A 14,823-nucleotide genomic window follows, 5' to 3' on the forward strand; every position below is an offset into this window, starting at 1 on the left:
ACTCCCCGGCCAAAGCTGGGCTCAGAGTGGCTAACAACAAGTAAAAATAGCACAGTGTACATAAAATCACACAGTCAATTAATTAAAATGCATTCTAAAATCAAATCAGAATCAAATTAATGGCAACCATTGGGCTAGAGTTCTATGAGGATTACAGAAGGAGTTCTATGAGGATTACAGAAGGAGAGAAGGGGTCAGACTGTGCCTTGGCCAAAGGCCTGGTGGAACAGCTGTGTCTTGCAGGCCCTGTGGAAAGATGTCAAGTCCCTCAGGGCCCTAGTCTTTTGTGACAGAGTGTTCCACCAGATCGGGGCCACGGCCAAAAAAGCCCTGGCTCTGGTCGAGGCCAGCCTAACATCCCTGCAGCCCGGAATCTCCAAGATGTATTTATTTGAAGACCGTAAGGTCCTCCATGGGACATACCAGGAGAGGCGGTCCTGTAGGTACGAGAGTCCTAGGCCATATAGGGCTTTAAAGGTTAAAACCAGCACCTTAAACCTGATCCTGTACTCCACTGGGAACCCGTGCAGCTGGTATAGGGGTGAATGTGATCCCACGGCGAGGACCCCGTAAGGAGTCTCGCAGCGGCATTCTGCAGCCGCTGGAGTTTCTGGGTTAGTCTCAAGGGCAGCCCCACATAGAGTGAGTTACGATAATCAAGCCTGGAGGTGGCCGTCGCATGGATCACAGTGGTTGGGTCAGGGCGAGAGAGGTAGGGAGCCAACTGCTTAGCTTGGCGGAGATGAAAAAATGCCGCCTTTGTTATGGTTGCAACCTGCGCCTCCATAGAAAGAGAGGTGTTGAAGATTACACCCAAACTCTTAACGGACGGCGCTAATAATAATAATAATAATAATAATAATAATAGCATTTGTGCCCTTCTTCTTCTTCTTCTTCTTCTTCTTCTTCTTCTTCTTCTTCTTCTTCTTCTTCTTCTCTGCATGCCTGCTCCAAGAAACCTAGTTTGAAGTACTTCCCCACCCCCCAAATCCTTGTTCCTTTCTTAGAAAAAGTAGGGTCATTTAAGCTGTCTCGCCTTTAATTTGGCAACTGTTGCAAACAGGACCTGTGCCTTGAAGCAGGCTCAGACTATTTCAGTCGGTTAGAGCGCGGCGCTGATAACGCCAAGGTTGCAGGTTCAATCCCCGGGTGGGACAGCTGCATATTCCTGCCTTGCAGGCGGTTGATGACCCTCAGGTCTACAATTTTGTGATTCTGTGATTTCTATTTCTCCTCCTCATCTGCTCTCCAGGGTCTCACTCCAGGGTCTTTCCCATGAGCTGCTAGATGACCCTTTTCCACTGGAGATTCCTAGGCTGGGACTCAGCCTTGGGACTGTCTATGGGAAACTGCATGTAGCCTGCCAGTGGACTGTGACCCCTCCCATAGATTCAGGGACATCCCTAGCTGCCAAATTAGTGTGGGGGAGAGGTTGTCATTAGTGTGCAATTCCTTTCTCCTTCCCCCGTCCTCCCACGATCCCTGCTAAGTGTTACAGGGCACCTCCAGATTGCTAAGATGCAAACCCACCATGCATGCAAGGATATTTAGGTTTGCACGGAGTGGACAAAAGCCGTCTGCCGCCCTAGCACAACGAACCCATTTTTAAAAAAACAAAAATTGGCTTTTTGTGGTTAGGAAGCCATAAGGAAGTGCTGTGGGAAGAGTGGGGGGGGTGGACAAAAGATGCAAAGGAAGGTTTACTCTGCAAGCAGATCAGGATGGATGCTCAGTAAGACCAGACATAGACTAACCTCCACGAGGGAGGGAGGAGAAAGTCCATGCAGCACACGTTTAAAGTTGATCCATCAAATCTGCAGTTTCTGAAACAATACGAGAATGGGGGTAGCACCATCCTTCAAAATCTGCACACATCTGAATTTTGCAGTGAAGTTCTGCAACCAAACAGTCTTTCCCAAAATGCCTATATGACGTAGAAGTGTGCATAAGGATGGAGACGTAGTGAAAACGATATACAAAAAAAAATGCATTTATTGGGAGGAATTGCACGCAAAAATGTGTATATTCGTCAAACCTGCTTTTTAAAAATGTGCTTATTGGGAGAGATTCACAATAAAACGCTGGTGTTTTTTCATCAGGATTTCTTTAATAATAATAAAAAATAGTCACAAATTACTGCAAAATGCAGAGGAGCGAATTTAAGATTGGAAAAGTAAGAAACCGAGAGAGAAGAAATGGTGAGGTCTCGCCATCCCTAATCTCTGCATAAGCCTTGTGCAAAGACCCTAGTATGGATTCTCAGTGAAACAGGGTAGTCTGGAGGACCTCATAAGACACCATCCTCTGCAGGCCTCTTCTTTTCTTTTTCATGAACAGCCTTGGGGGGGAGCATTCTGTGTAGCTCAAAAGTTTGCCCATCATTTGGGGGGGGGGAACCCTAAACTAAACACATGATCCAATAACAGCCATCCTTTCATTTTCCCTCTGATTTTCCCTTCTTCTTCTTCTTCTTCTTCTCCTCCTCCTCCTTCTTCTTCTTCCTCTTCTTCTTCTTCTTCTTCTTCGGCACATATCATCCCTAGTCCCCTCTGGCAGGAGGGCGGATCTGGAAACTAGGCATGTTAGGCTTCACCGACATCCCTTCCTCCGCCTCCTAAATTAAGCAAAGCTTACTTGCAAACAAACATGTTGTGCAACTTCCTTTCTTTTTTAATTGCATTTATTTTAAGTGCTGGGATCGTTCTCCCTGGCTTTTGCAGCCTTTTGAGCTGCAGAAGGTGTGTCTCTCAGGGCACACAGTGCCTATTCCTACTTGTAGGGGAAAGGGACGGCATCTCGGCATCTCGTAGACCCAGCACTGAAAGAAACGGATTGTACTCAGCTGTCCACAGCCTGGGGGAAGGACGAGGAGAAGCTGTGTAGACGATGCTTAACTCCTTTTTTTCAAACATCCCAGAGATTCCAGGGTTTAAGCAAAACAGGAAACTCGCACACTCTCTGCCTTTGTAACTGCCATGCCTGGGACCTTACCCATAATACCTTCAGAGCGCCACCTCCCTCTCCTCCTTCAGTTCCCTCCAGGGATAATAAACCCAAACTCCTTTCCCACAATGCCCAGGCACTAAATCTGTACCCCAAGGCTCAAAAGTGTGTGTCGAGTGCATTTCTGCATCTATGGTCCTTCCTAGACAAGCTTGCCAAGGTTGCAGGTCCGATCCCCGTATGGGGCAGCTGCATATTGCTCCCTTCCAAGCCTACAATTCTATGAGTCTACTCCTGCCTCTTCCATGCCTCCCTGCCCTCTGATCTCCTTCCACAGGTCTGTAAGCTCTTTGGGGCAGAAATCTACTGTTCAGTGCCTGTGCATTGACATCTCAGCAGTGTCTTATTCCTTCCTTCCAACCTTCTAATCATGTTCCTTGGAAGATCTTCCTGTTTAGGCCAGGATGAGATTAAGTCAGGCATAGGCAAACTCAGCCCTCCAGATGTTTTGGGACTACAATTCCCATCATCCCTGACCACTGGTCCTGTTAGCTAGGGGTGATGGGAGTTGTAGTCTCAAAACACCTGGAGGGCCGAGTTTGCCTATGCCTGGATTAAGTGGTGGCATGTATAAAGCTGCCGTTTTTTTTCACATACTCAGAGGCACTCTGGGGTGTGTTATCTCCTCAACTGCATCATTCTTAAAGTCTCGTTCATTTTGCTAATTTCACCTGCTTGGCATAATTTCTTGCATTTGTGTTTTGTTCAAAAATGGCAACTGCTGGTTTACTTTGGTGATATTCCTTGCTGGCGTTTTAATTCAGTCTGGGGATTCTAATCATCTGTATATGTTTGTGTTTTATACTCAAACTGCAAAGGTCAGGGGGTTGGTGCACATCGATTTCTATTCCAGGGCAAAATAGTGGGGGAGCCCAAGCACTGATTAAAAATGGGTTGCAGAGCTGGTTCTTGTTTCAAATTAAGCCAGTGGGTGCAGAGTCAAGAAAAATGCTATACTAGGATGCCCCCATCGTCCCTGTTTCAGCCTCTGCCGTGGTGCCAAGCCTCCTAATTTATGTCTTACAGTCCTGCCATCTGCCTCTCCCAGTCAGCCACCAACCTTAAATGTCCATCACCGCCAAAGCTCAACATGCCAAACCCACGCCCCCTAAGATATTAGTCTTTTACTGCACTAGCCGTCCACTGTCTCCTTTCCTGCTAAGGGCTAATGCGATTCAACCCTAGACAGCATTATTATTAACTGTTTCCTGTCCAGAAATGAGCAAGGCAATAAAGCAAAGATTTGCCTCTGAGCAGGGCTCCTTCTTCACTGAAGAACCTTATCTCCACCTTGCATACTCAAAGAGTTACGGGCACGGATTTGAGGTTTGTGGAAAACACGGACCTTGAGATCCCAAAGCCACGACTGTTCAGCCTCCCTCTAGCCCATTTTGCAAGCTAAACACTACAGTGGTACCTTGGGTTACATACGCTTCAGGTTACACAGGCTTCAGGTTACACACTCCGCTAACCCAGAAATAGTGCTTCAGGTTAAGAACTTTGCTTCAGGATAAGAACAGAAATCGTGCTCTGGCGGCACGGCGGCAGCAGCAGGAGGCCCCATTAGCTAAAGTGGTGCTTCAGGTTAAGATCAGTTTCAGGTTAAGAACGGACCTCCGGAACAAATGAAGTACTTAGCCCGAGGTACCACTGTATACAGTTTGAGAGGGTTGGAGCTCAGGGGTAGAACTTCAGCTCTGCATGCAGAAGATTGGGTGCCTGGCATCTCCAGATATGGGTGTGAATGTCCCCTGTCAGAAATCCTGGGGAGCTGCTGCCAGCCAGTGTCGACAGTACTAACCTAGATGGACCAATGGGTCTGACTGGGGATAAGGCAGGCAGCTTCCTAAGTCCCTGTTGCAACCAAACTGTCTAAACCAGCGAGCCTCTCCCTCCGTCTGGCTACTCATCCTGAATCTCCCCTCTGCAAAATAGTACTAATTTTAAAAACCGTCCCTCTTCTTTCTGCGACCTCTCTCCCTCCTCTCTCTCACGCCAGCTCCCTGTCGTTTGGCACATCCACACTAACCGAAGGGCTGCCGGCAGAAATGACCACTCGAAGCTTAAAAGCCGATGCGTTTTCTAATCAATGTATGTGATTTGGCTTTGAGGGGACGTCGGTAACTTAGCTTCCTTGCCTACAGGCTAACACTGGTGCAACACGGGAGATCCGGGAATAGGATCACACTTCCCATAGCTTTTTTTTTTTTAATAATAACAGGGAAGGTTGGTGGATGGGCTTGGGAGTGGAAGTTGTCATTTCCCCCGTGGAGTAAAGAATAGCAAGTATCCTGCATTTCCCACCGTGTTTAGCCTCGTGGGGCAAACAGCAGCTGGAGGGTGAGTGAGAGGATCATAGTACAGTGGTACCTCGGGTTACATACGCTTCAGGTTACATACGCTTCAGGTTACAGACTCCGCTAACCCAGAAATAGTACCTCGGGTTAAGAACTTTGCTTCAGGATGAGAACAGAAAGCGTGCTCCGGCGGCGCGGCGGCAGCGGGAGGCCCCATTAGCTAAAGTGGAGCTTCAGGTTAAGAACAGTTTCAGTTTAAGAACAGACCTCCGGAACGAATTAAGTACTTAATCCGAGGTACCACTGTATTTTAGAGATGGGTTGGGGACCTCAGAGGTCATCGAGCCCAACCCAATGTAGGGATCGTGCTTGGCAGACAGTCAGACACCCAGCCTGTGCAGAACTACACCCCAAACTGAAGGAGAGCGATTCAGGGAAACAGGACGGCGGTGGTCCCAATGTAAAATCAACCTCAGGGCTACCGTTATTATTAAAGTGTTACGAGAGGCGAATATCCTTGCGCAAGGCTTTATCTCTCAGCCTTCCCTACCTGATAAGGTTGTTGCGAGACTGAAATGACCCTGGCAGCTCTTTGGAGGGAGGGTGGGTAAGGATTTGTTATCCCCCTTGCAGTTTTGGTCCAGGGCACCTTTGTGCTTCCGGACAAAGGATGCCCATTTTTGATCGCACACAATCATCACCATCACCGAGGTTTGAGGTTACAGAAGGGTCTCCCGAGGCAGGGAAAGCGCAGCGAGATGCTTACATTTGTCGCTCTGATTTCTTGGAAGCACTTTCGAGCACGCAGACGTGCTTCCTCGTTTTATCACCCCAACTGGAATCTAGTCAGAGCTCCTTAGACGTCTCATAAAAGGCGGAACCGTGCCTCAAACTCTCTCTCTCTCTCTTTTCCCTCAGCACATCCTCGGCGCCTCTTTTTCGTTTCCCTGCCGCGCCCCCTGCGCGCACAAAACCATTCCACACGTTCCGCAGAGAATATAAAACAAGATCTATCATTCCGGACACTACATAGATCGCATCCTCGCTGCCGCCGCCCCCCTTTTGAAACGTCAAAATAGGACTTTTTAAATCCTCTTCTTCTGCCCCCCACACCCCACCCCCGCGACTCTCATAGTCGCCCCAAATGTTCTCCTCCAGCAGGCAAATCTCTGCTTGGGGGGTTTCCAACAAACCGACGTGGGGTGTGGTTAGGGTGGGGTCAGGGAGCCCGGCGCTGCCCTGCCCTGCGTATCCACCCGGATCCTCTGCACGCGTCTACGCAAAGAAAGCAACTCTCCCTGACTTCACAGCGCGATCCTCGCCGCGCCTCCACTGGAACTCCGTGCGCGCCACACACCCGGGATCGAAGCATTACTCGCGAGGAAGTGCGCAGAGGACGGCAGCCTGCTATTGGTTTGGGCGCGCGCAAAAGTTCCTTCCCAGCTGATTAGCAACCAACCCTCCCTAGGGACCGAACCGATGGGTGGGTGCCTCCCAGCAACTCCACACACCCCCAAAAGAGAAACTTAAACCCCAGTGGCTAGGGGTGCCAACTTTAATTAAACATTGGGGGGGGGGAGGTAATCATTGATCACATGACATAGTGCGCACACACTATATGGATGGCAGTATCCATCAACTGTCGGGGAGCCTGGCCCCATCAAATATTTTTTGGGGGGGGCGAAGGGACCTTGGTCCTAAGGAGTAGGCTCCTATGCCGGAGACAGAGCACCCTGGTGTCCAGCGGACCCGAAGGAGAACGGCTACCACCCGCCCCAATCTCTGCACCCCAGACTGGACACACAGACAAAAAAAGCACCCATGGGTGGCAGATCCGATCGACGCCCCCGTCTCAACCCTCGCCACGATCCTCGCGCACTGTCAACTGCGATCTTCTCCCCGTCCCTGCCCTCTAAAGACGGGAGTGAGTCTCCGAGCCTCTTCCACACCCCACCCCACCCCTGGGTTGATCCACAGGGCGAACCCACTCACCCCGGAAAGCAGCAGCAGAGATCCCAGCAGGAGCGCCAGCCTCTTCGCCTTCTTCTCCATGACCGTCAGAGCTGAAGGAAAGCGGAGCGCAGCGGGGACCAGGCGGGAGGCTTATTCCACATCACCTTCCCGGTACTCCTCGGGCGGATCGCGCGCGCGCGTCTCAGGTCGAGAGGGGGAGCGCGATGCAGATACCGCGGCAGCGGCGTCCCCTGTAGGAAGCGAGCGACTGAGCTGCAGCCCGGGCAGCACCTGCTTTCTGTAACTGGGAAGCTCCGCCCCGCTTCCCCCTCATTACTATGAAAACGAGCGGCGCGCTCAGCCCACTGGCTGGGTGGCTTTGGAAAAAAAGGCGCACGCACAACGGTGGCACCAGGGCGCCGCCCGCTTTCAGGCTCCCTGCAAGAGCTGAACTGACAGGGGAGAACATGAATTGGTTTCATTGCATTCCTGATTCCATTCCTTCATTTTATAGAGCTGGCTTTGATTTCTTCCGAAGGTGGGGAGAGATTCGCATCGGGCACGCCCTGGCAGCTTTCCCAAAGTTCCTTTGGAAGTGTGGAAGTCAGAGGGTTGCATTGGCAGCCACCTGGTACAGTGGAGAAGGGGGACCTGGGGTGGGGAATCTCCCCCCCCCCCGCTACTGCAGTACGTTGTACATGGGGCTACCTTTGAAGGTGACTCGGAAACTACAAGTAATCCAGCTGCCAGACTGGTGACTGGCAGCAGCCGCCGAGACCATATAACACCAGTCGTTAAAGACCTGCATTGGTTCCCAGTACGTTTCTGAGCACAGTTCAAAGTGTTGGTGCTGACCCTTAAAGCCCTAAACGACCTCGGTCCAGTATACCTGATGGAGCGTCTCCACCACCATCGTTCAGCCCGGACACCGCGGTCCAGCGCTGAGGGCCTTCTGGCGGATCCCTCCCTGCGAGAAGCGAGCTTGCAGGGAACCAGGCAGAGGGCCTTCTTAGTGGTGGCGCCCACCCTGTGGAACGCCCTCCCATCTGATATCAAGGAAATAAACAACTATCTGACTTTCCAAAGACATCTGAAGATGGCCCTGTATCAGGAAGTTTTCAATGTTTGATGTTTTGTTATGTTTTTATTTGTGTTGCAAACCCACCCCGGAGTAGCTGGGGCAACCCTGCCAGATTGGCAGAGTATAAATAATAAAATTATTTAAAATATTATTATTATCTGGCCTTTAAATTCTTGTCCATCTGCAATCACTCCTTAGCAACTTCCCCTCTCCCCAGGTCACATCCCTCGCTAGTTCTGCTTCGCACCCTCCTTGAATGTTTTGGGGATGTGTCTTTGAACTCTGCCCCCAATGTCCCCTGCTTTGCTGGATGGAGGATAGAGTTTGGTGTGTGAGAGTGTGCATGAAACAGGCTTGTTGTGTACAAGAAGAGCCTGCTGGATCAGGTCAGTGGTGTACCTAGTTGAGCTTCCTGTTCTCACAGTGGCCAACCAAATGCCTGCGGGAACCTGCAAGCAGGACCTGAGCACAAGAGTACTCTCCCCTCCTGTCAGGGACCCTCCCCTGATCCTGAATCTTCCCAGGAGCAGGAGGACAGTATAGATTTGGAACAGTGGTTTGCAGAGGGACATAGTTCAGAAGGCAGAAGCTGGGAAATACTGGATGGGGAACAGCTAGGAGAAGACACAGTGGAAGAGAGAGGGCTTTCACAGTCCTTGGACAGCATTCCTCCAGCACCCTCCGCAAGTTGAGAAGAGCTCAGAAAGTCTCAGAACAGAAAGCGTAGAGGGTACAAGCTCATATTACAAGACGTAGGAGTGACATAGATTAACAGGGACGGAGGGGTGTAACCCTTAATTGGGAGCACCGCCATTCTAGGTAGACGAGTTCTTTTGTCTCTCACTGTAATTATTAAAGAATCTAACTGGTAAGATGTTCCTTTCGTTTGATCTCTTCTTATTTACTGCAATGGGTGGCGCTGTGGTCTAAACCACAGAGCCTAGGGCTTGCTGATCAGAAGGTCGGCGGTTCGAATCCCCGTGATGGGGTGAGCTCCCATTGCTCGGTCCCTGCTCCTGCCAACCTAGCAGTTCGAAAGCACGTCAAAGTGCAAGTAGATAAATAGGCACCGCTCCGGCGGGAAGGTAAATGCCGTTTCCATTCACTGCTCTGGTTCACCAGAAGTGGCTTAGTCATGCTGGCCACGTGACCCAGAAGCTGTACGCCGGCTCCCTCGGCCAATAAAGCAAGATGAGCACCGCAACCCCAGAGTCGTCCGTGGCTGGACCTAATGGCCAGGGGTCCTGAACCTTTTCCAGCTCTGCAATATCCTTTTTGAGGTGAGCCCGCCAGAAGTGTACACAGTATTCCAAATGCAGTCACAACATAGATTTGTACAACAGCATCATGAGATCTGCAGTTGTATTTTCAGTTCCTTCCCTAATAATCCCTAGCATGGAATTTGCCCTTTTCACATCAGCCACACACTGGGTTGACATCTTCGTTGCACTGCCCACTATGACCTCGAGATCTCATGGTAAGCCACCACCAGTTCACCCCAAGCATATATGTGAAAATAATATTACTATTATTTGTGCTAGCATACACCACTTCCTACTTGCTTACATTCAATTGCTTTTTCCATGTGACTACCCGTTCACTTAGTTTGGTGAGGGTTTTTTAGAGTTCTTCATCATCTCTGTTTGCTTTATCAACCCCAAATCATTTAGTATCACCAGCAAACTTGGCCACCAATCCCCTTTGCATCTATATCATTTACGGTCTAGTTAAATAGTGCAGATCCCAATATCAGTTCTTGAGGGACTCATTTTCTACATCTTTCCATTTGGAGAAATGCCTTTTTATTGCTGCTTTCTGCTACTTAATCAACTCTTGATCCATGGTAGGATCTCTCCTCTTCTTCCATGACTGCTAAGCTTATTTACCTTGTCAAAGTCCAAGTATACTATGTCAACTGGATCATCTCTAGCTACATGCTTGTTGACATTCCCAAATAACTACCGTATATACTCAAGTATAAGCCAACCCGAATATAAGCTGAGGCACCTAATTTTAGCACAAAAACTGGGAAAACTTATTGACTCGAGTATAAGCCAGTTCACCACACCAGAAACCTGGTGGTGGCGGCAGCGGTGGAGGAAGAACAAACAGCCTAAAAGCGCAGTGTCTCTCCCAACCACAGCTCCTGTGCCTGCCCTTGCGAGAGGCGGGTGGCGGCTGATGGACCAGCGGCAAGAAAGGGCTCCTTTTGGGCCACTTGTCCCTCCACCGCCGCCACCCGCCTCACTCAAGTATAAGCCGGGGGGGGGGCTTTTTCCACATAAAAAATGTGCTGAAAAAGTTGGCTTATACTCAAGTATATACAGTAATCAGTTTGTGAGACAGGGCCTGCCTTTGCAGAAGCCATGCTGCCTGGCTCTGCTTGGTTATTTTAACAATACTTTCCCCCAGTTCTCCTGGGAGAGAGGTTGGTTTCCAGGGTTGCCCCTGGATCCCTTTTTTAAAAATTGGTGTTGCATTGGCAACTTTCCATGCACTCTTGGGTGGATGACCATTAGACCCAATCAATGTCTGTTTTTTATTATTTTTCTGTTAGACCTAGAACTTCATCTCTTCTCACCAGATCCTGCCTCAGATCCTCAGGCTTGCCTCCTGCAAAAGTTAGTTCAGGCCCTGGGATCTGCCCTATATTGTCCCCTGCCCGCTTCTGCCTCTGGCCCCACCCACCATGAAAGGTTGCTCAGAAGCCAATATGAAAAGTTCCTCAACCCTGTTTTAAAGAAAAGAAGAACGGGAGGGAAGGCAGGGTGAGAAACTGACCAGGTGAGCATTGCGTTCGCCAAGCAGGCAATAAATTGGAGCGTTGGAAACGTGACCTCGGAGGTCATTCTGCCTGCGCTCACATGAGCTATTGTTTTCTGTTTCAATCATGCCCTAGTCCTGGAGCGTCTCATAACGGAGCCAGCCCTCCCAGGAGATGGCATGAAGGGGCCGCTTCAGATTTTACTGGGCATTGTAGGGAGTGATATAAATAGAAAGGAATGTAAGCTCTTTTTATATGCAACAACGGCAGCAAGAATATTATTGACCCAAAAATGGAAGCAAGAAGAATTACCGACGAAAGAAGAATGGAGGACGAAACTAATGGACTATGCAGAACTGGATAAACTAACAGGAAGGAATTGAAATCGGCGGGACCAAAGATTCACAGAAGACTGGAGTAATTTTACAGATTATTTGAAAAGCATTTGTCAAGATCAGACGACGTTTGTAGGTTTGCAAGAAGTTTTGTGAGGAGTATTATTGGAATTATTGCAAAAATGGATAAGGGGGAGGATGATTAGTTAAGAAATTTAAAGGTAATATAAATTTAAAAAATGCATAAGAAGTGGTTAAAACGGTGGATCATCAGAGGTGCTGATGGAAGTCCAAAAAGATTGTATAAGTGATAACGTTTTGTGGCATGTATTATAATTTATATGTTAAAATCAATAAAAAGTATTATTAAAAAGTGGCCACTTCAGGTGGCAAATTTGGGGTTCCATTAAACCTATTGCAACTGAAGACAGACAATCAGATCATCAAAGGCTCCAAGGTGTCAGGCGTCAGAGGATCCAACCCCCTACGGTAGTTTGCCACGAAACAACAAGACAAGGAAAGTTCTCAGCACCAATGTTGTTTATTCAATATTCACAGAGAGAGGCTTAGTAATGCAGCTTCTTGGAGTAATGGTGTTGCTCCAAGTGAAACCCCACCTCCTCCCTCTCTCCTATTATGCGTCATTCCTACAGAGGCTGAGCTGTGCCTTCTGCCTCTGAGCTCTCTGCTCTCCTACTTTCAATGTCCACCGGGTTCGGGGGGTCTGGAATGCTTTCTAAAGACACTGAGTCTGTCAGCTGCCTCTCCCCTAGTCGTCTTCCTCTTCCTCCTCCTCTCCCATCATTTCCCAGCTCTCCCCCTCATCTGCCTCTGAACTATGATCTCCCTCAAACCCCTGTTGTAATTCTGAACTGTCTCCTTCTTCTCCAGAAGGGTCAGGCTGGGGAGGTGGTCTCCAACATTCCTCCTCTACCCAGTCCTTGACACAGGGTTTCACAGACTTGGGTCTCCAGCAGTTTTTGGACTACAGTTCCCATCATCCCTGACCGCTGGTCCTGCTAGCTGGGGATGATGGGATTTGTAGTAAACAAAAACAAAAAACCAGCTGCTGACCCAAGTTTGGGAAACCCTGAATTGTAAGTCATAAGGCACCGTTTCTCCTGCCCAAGCTCTGCGCAGTTCCTTTTCATCTCAAATGGCACTTTAAACCCGCTTCAGCGAGATGCTTTGTGCCCCACCCCAGTCAATTAGTGGAAGGGGAATGTCATTTCGGATTTCTGCCTCCAGCATGTTCCACAACATGCAGGAAAGATGCTATAAACGCTGCTGAAATATATCTAAGAAACGTGCAGGAAAACAGAGCGGTGTTTATGTTGTTGTTGTTTTGCATTTGATCAGAAAACATTGAACTGCAACCTCACCATGCTCACAAGTGGCGCTCCTTTATTTAAGCATAAATGCAGGATAAGGGGTCTCCTTCTGCAATATGTTGCCTGAAGCAACTGCTTCATGATGGTTCATGGCAAGACCAGCCGTGGTTGTTGGTTTTTTTAAGAAAAGAAAAAACATCTTGAAATATGTTTTCCCTTTCCCAATCTCAGACAGCTCCTTTCTGAGTCCATTGTAAGATCAATAATAACAGAAACAAGGATCTAATTGTCTGACTCGACAAAAATCGCCCCTCTTCTGTGCGCAGACTCGAACTGGATCTTGTCTGTTCTGCCTTGTCTCTTTCATTCATGAAAGGCCCGGCCTTCTGAGCTCCAATCACTCAGCCTTGAATGGCTAAATTACCCACTTGTTTAAAGACAGACATTTCAGACCGCCGTAACCCTTCCATCTCTCTCAACAAAGCATTTCTGGGGAGGAGGGATCCTGGGTGTAGTAGCAGCAGCAGCACATTGGAGCATGACTCGGCTTGAACAACCTCTCCGGTTGCTCATCAGAGCATTTTATGGCTTTTCTTGCGGCTTTAATAATGAATGCCAGTTTGAACGCTAACTCAGAAGGCGCTCTGCTTTCTTGGAAAACACTCCCTCAAAACTGGGCTTCAGCAGAGAGGAAATGAGAGAGCCGTTTTTAAAAATTGATAGGCTCCACAACATCCACCGAAAATGGCTTCTTCAGGGACGCACCTCTCACAGTTTGAATAATGTTATAGAGACTGGAGTTCCAACCTAAGCTGTATCGTCGGGAATTTCAGCTCTACATTTACTTGTGGGGTCGCCTTACCCCAGATACATCCTATTTTGTTTTTTTGTTTTTAAGATTTGTAACCCATGGAAACAATGGAGAAAAACGTTCTCCCCACAAAATTTCAATACAAAAATATTTAAAATCATTTAAAGATATTCCACAGGTCTGATACTTAACCTTTTTATGAAATACTTCAGTAGCCTGTTTAGAAGTGATGTACAGTGGTACTTCAGGTTAAGTACTTAATTCGTTCCGGAGGTCTGTACTTAACCTGAAACTGTTCTTAACCTGAAGCACCACTTTAGCTAATGGGGCCTCCTGCTGCCGATGCGCCACCGGAGCCCGATTTCTGTTCTTATCCTGAAGCAAAGTTCTTAACCTGAAGCACTATTTCTGGGTTAGCGAAGTGTGTAACCTGAAGCGTATGTAACCTGAAGCGTATGTAACCTGAGGTACCACTGTACTTCTAATTATGTTATGTTATGTAATTATGTTAACTATTGAGCAATTTGTGGAACGCTCAGTCTGGTGGAATGCTCTGTCGCAAGAGACCAGGGCCCTGCAGGATTTGACATCTTTCCGCAGGGCCTGCAAGATGGAGCTGTTCTGCCAGGCCATTCGTCCGGGTCCGGGCTGACCCCCCCCCTTTTTTTTTACAAGATCTTGCATGTAAGGGGCCCCTCTAACCCTTCTCACCGACTCATATGAGACCAGCAGAAATAGCTGGGCCTGGTGAGCACTTAATGTTGCCAACCTCATAGTTATAATTATAATTCGTGGGGGTCTAATACAAGGTGCCAGGAAATAATTAAATAAATTGATTTAAACTGCAAAATAAATTACCGGTAATCGATTTAAATTGCAAAAAGGCACGGAAAAGTCGGGGGGGAGGCAAAAATGACCAGCTGCCCATCACTATGTCCCTCTGCAAGACACCATCAGCACCTCCATCAATATAGCACCATCAGCAGCGAGTGGATCTGACCCACGGCTAAGCACTTGGGAGTACCGATCTACCTCAGATGCACAGCCAGGAACTTGGGGGTTACATGCAGGGCTGGATTTAGGTTTGATGAGGCCCTAGGCTGCTGAAGGTAATGGGGCCCTTTATATGATGGCCGGAATTAAGATTGCCAGAAGAAATATCAGCAACCTCAGATATGCAGATGACACAACCTTGATGGCAGAAAGTGAGGAGGAATTAAAGAACCTTTGAATGAGGGTGAAAGAGGA

At 48.5% G+C, this 14,823-nt stretch overlaps 1 protein-coding gene across 1 annotated transcript in view; it reads right to left on the reverse strand.

The window, feature by feature from the left end:
* Window positions 1-7,550, reverse strand: part of NGFR (nerve growth factor receptor) — a 53,750-nt gene extending 46,200 nt beyond the window's left edge. The window contains exon 1 of the mRNA XM_053363434.1: window positions 7,293-7,550. Within this exon, the coding sequence (XP_053219409.1) occupies window positions 7,293-7,352 (60 nt within the window). The 5' untranslated portion in view covers window positions 7,353-7,550. The remainder of the gene's footprint in view (window positions 1-7,292) is intronic.
* Between the last annotated feature and the right edge of the window lie 7,273 nt (window positions 7,551-14,823).

The sequence above is a fragment of the Podarcis raffonei genome, chromosome 13 (genome assembly GCF_027172205.1).
Source record: "Podarcis raffonei isolate rPodRaf1 chromosome 13, rPodRaf1.pri, whole genome shotgun sequence".
Taxonomy (NCBI): Eukaryota; Metazoa; Chordata; class Lepidosauria; order Squamata; family Lacertidae; genus Podarcis; species Podarcis raffonei.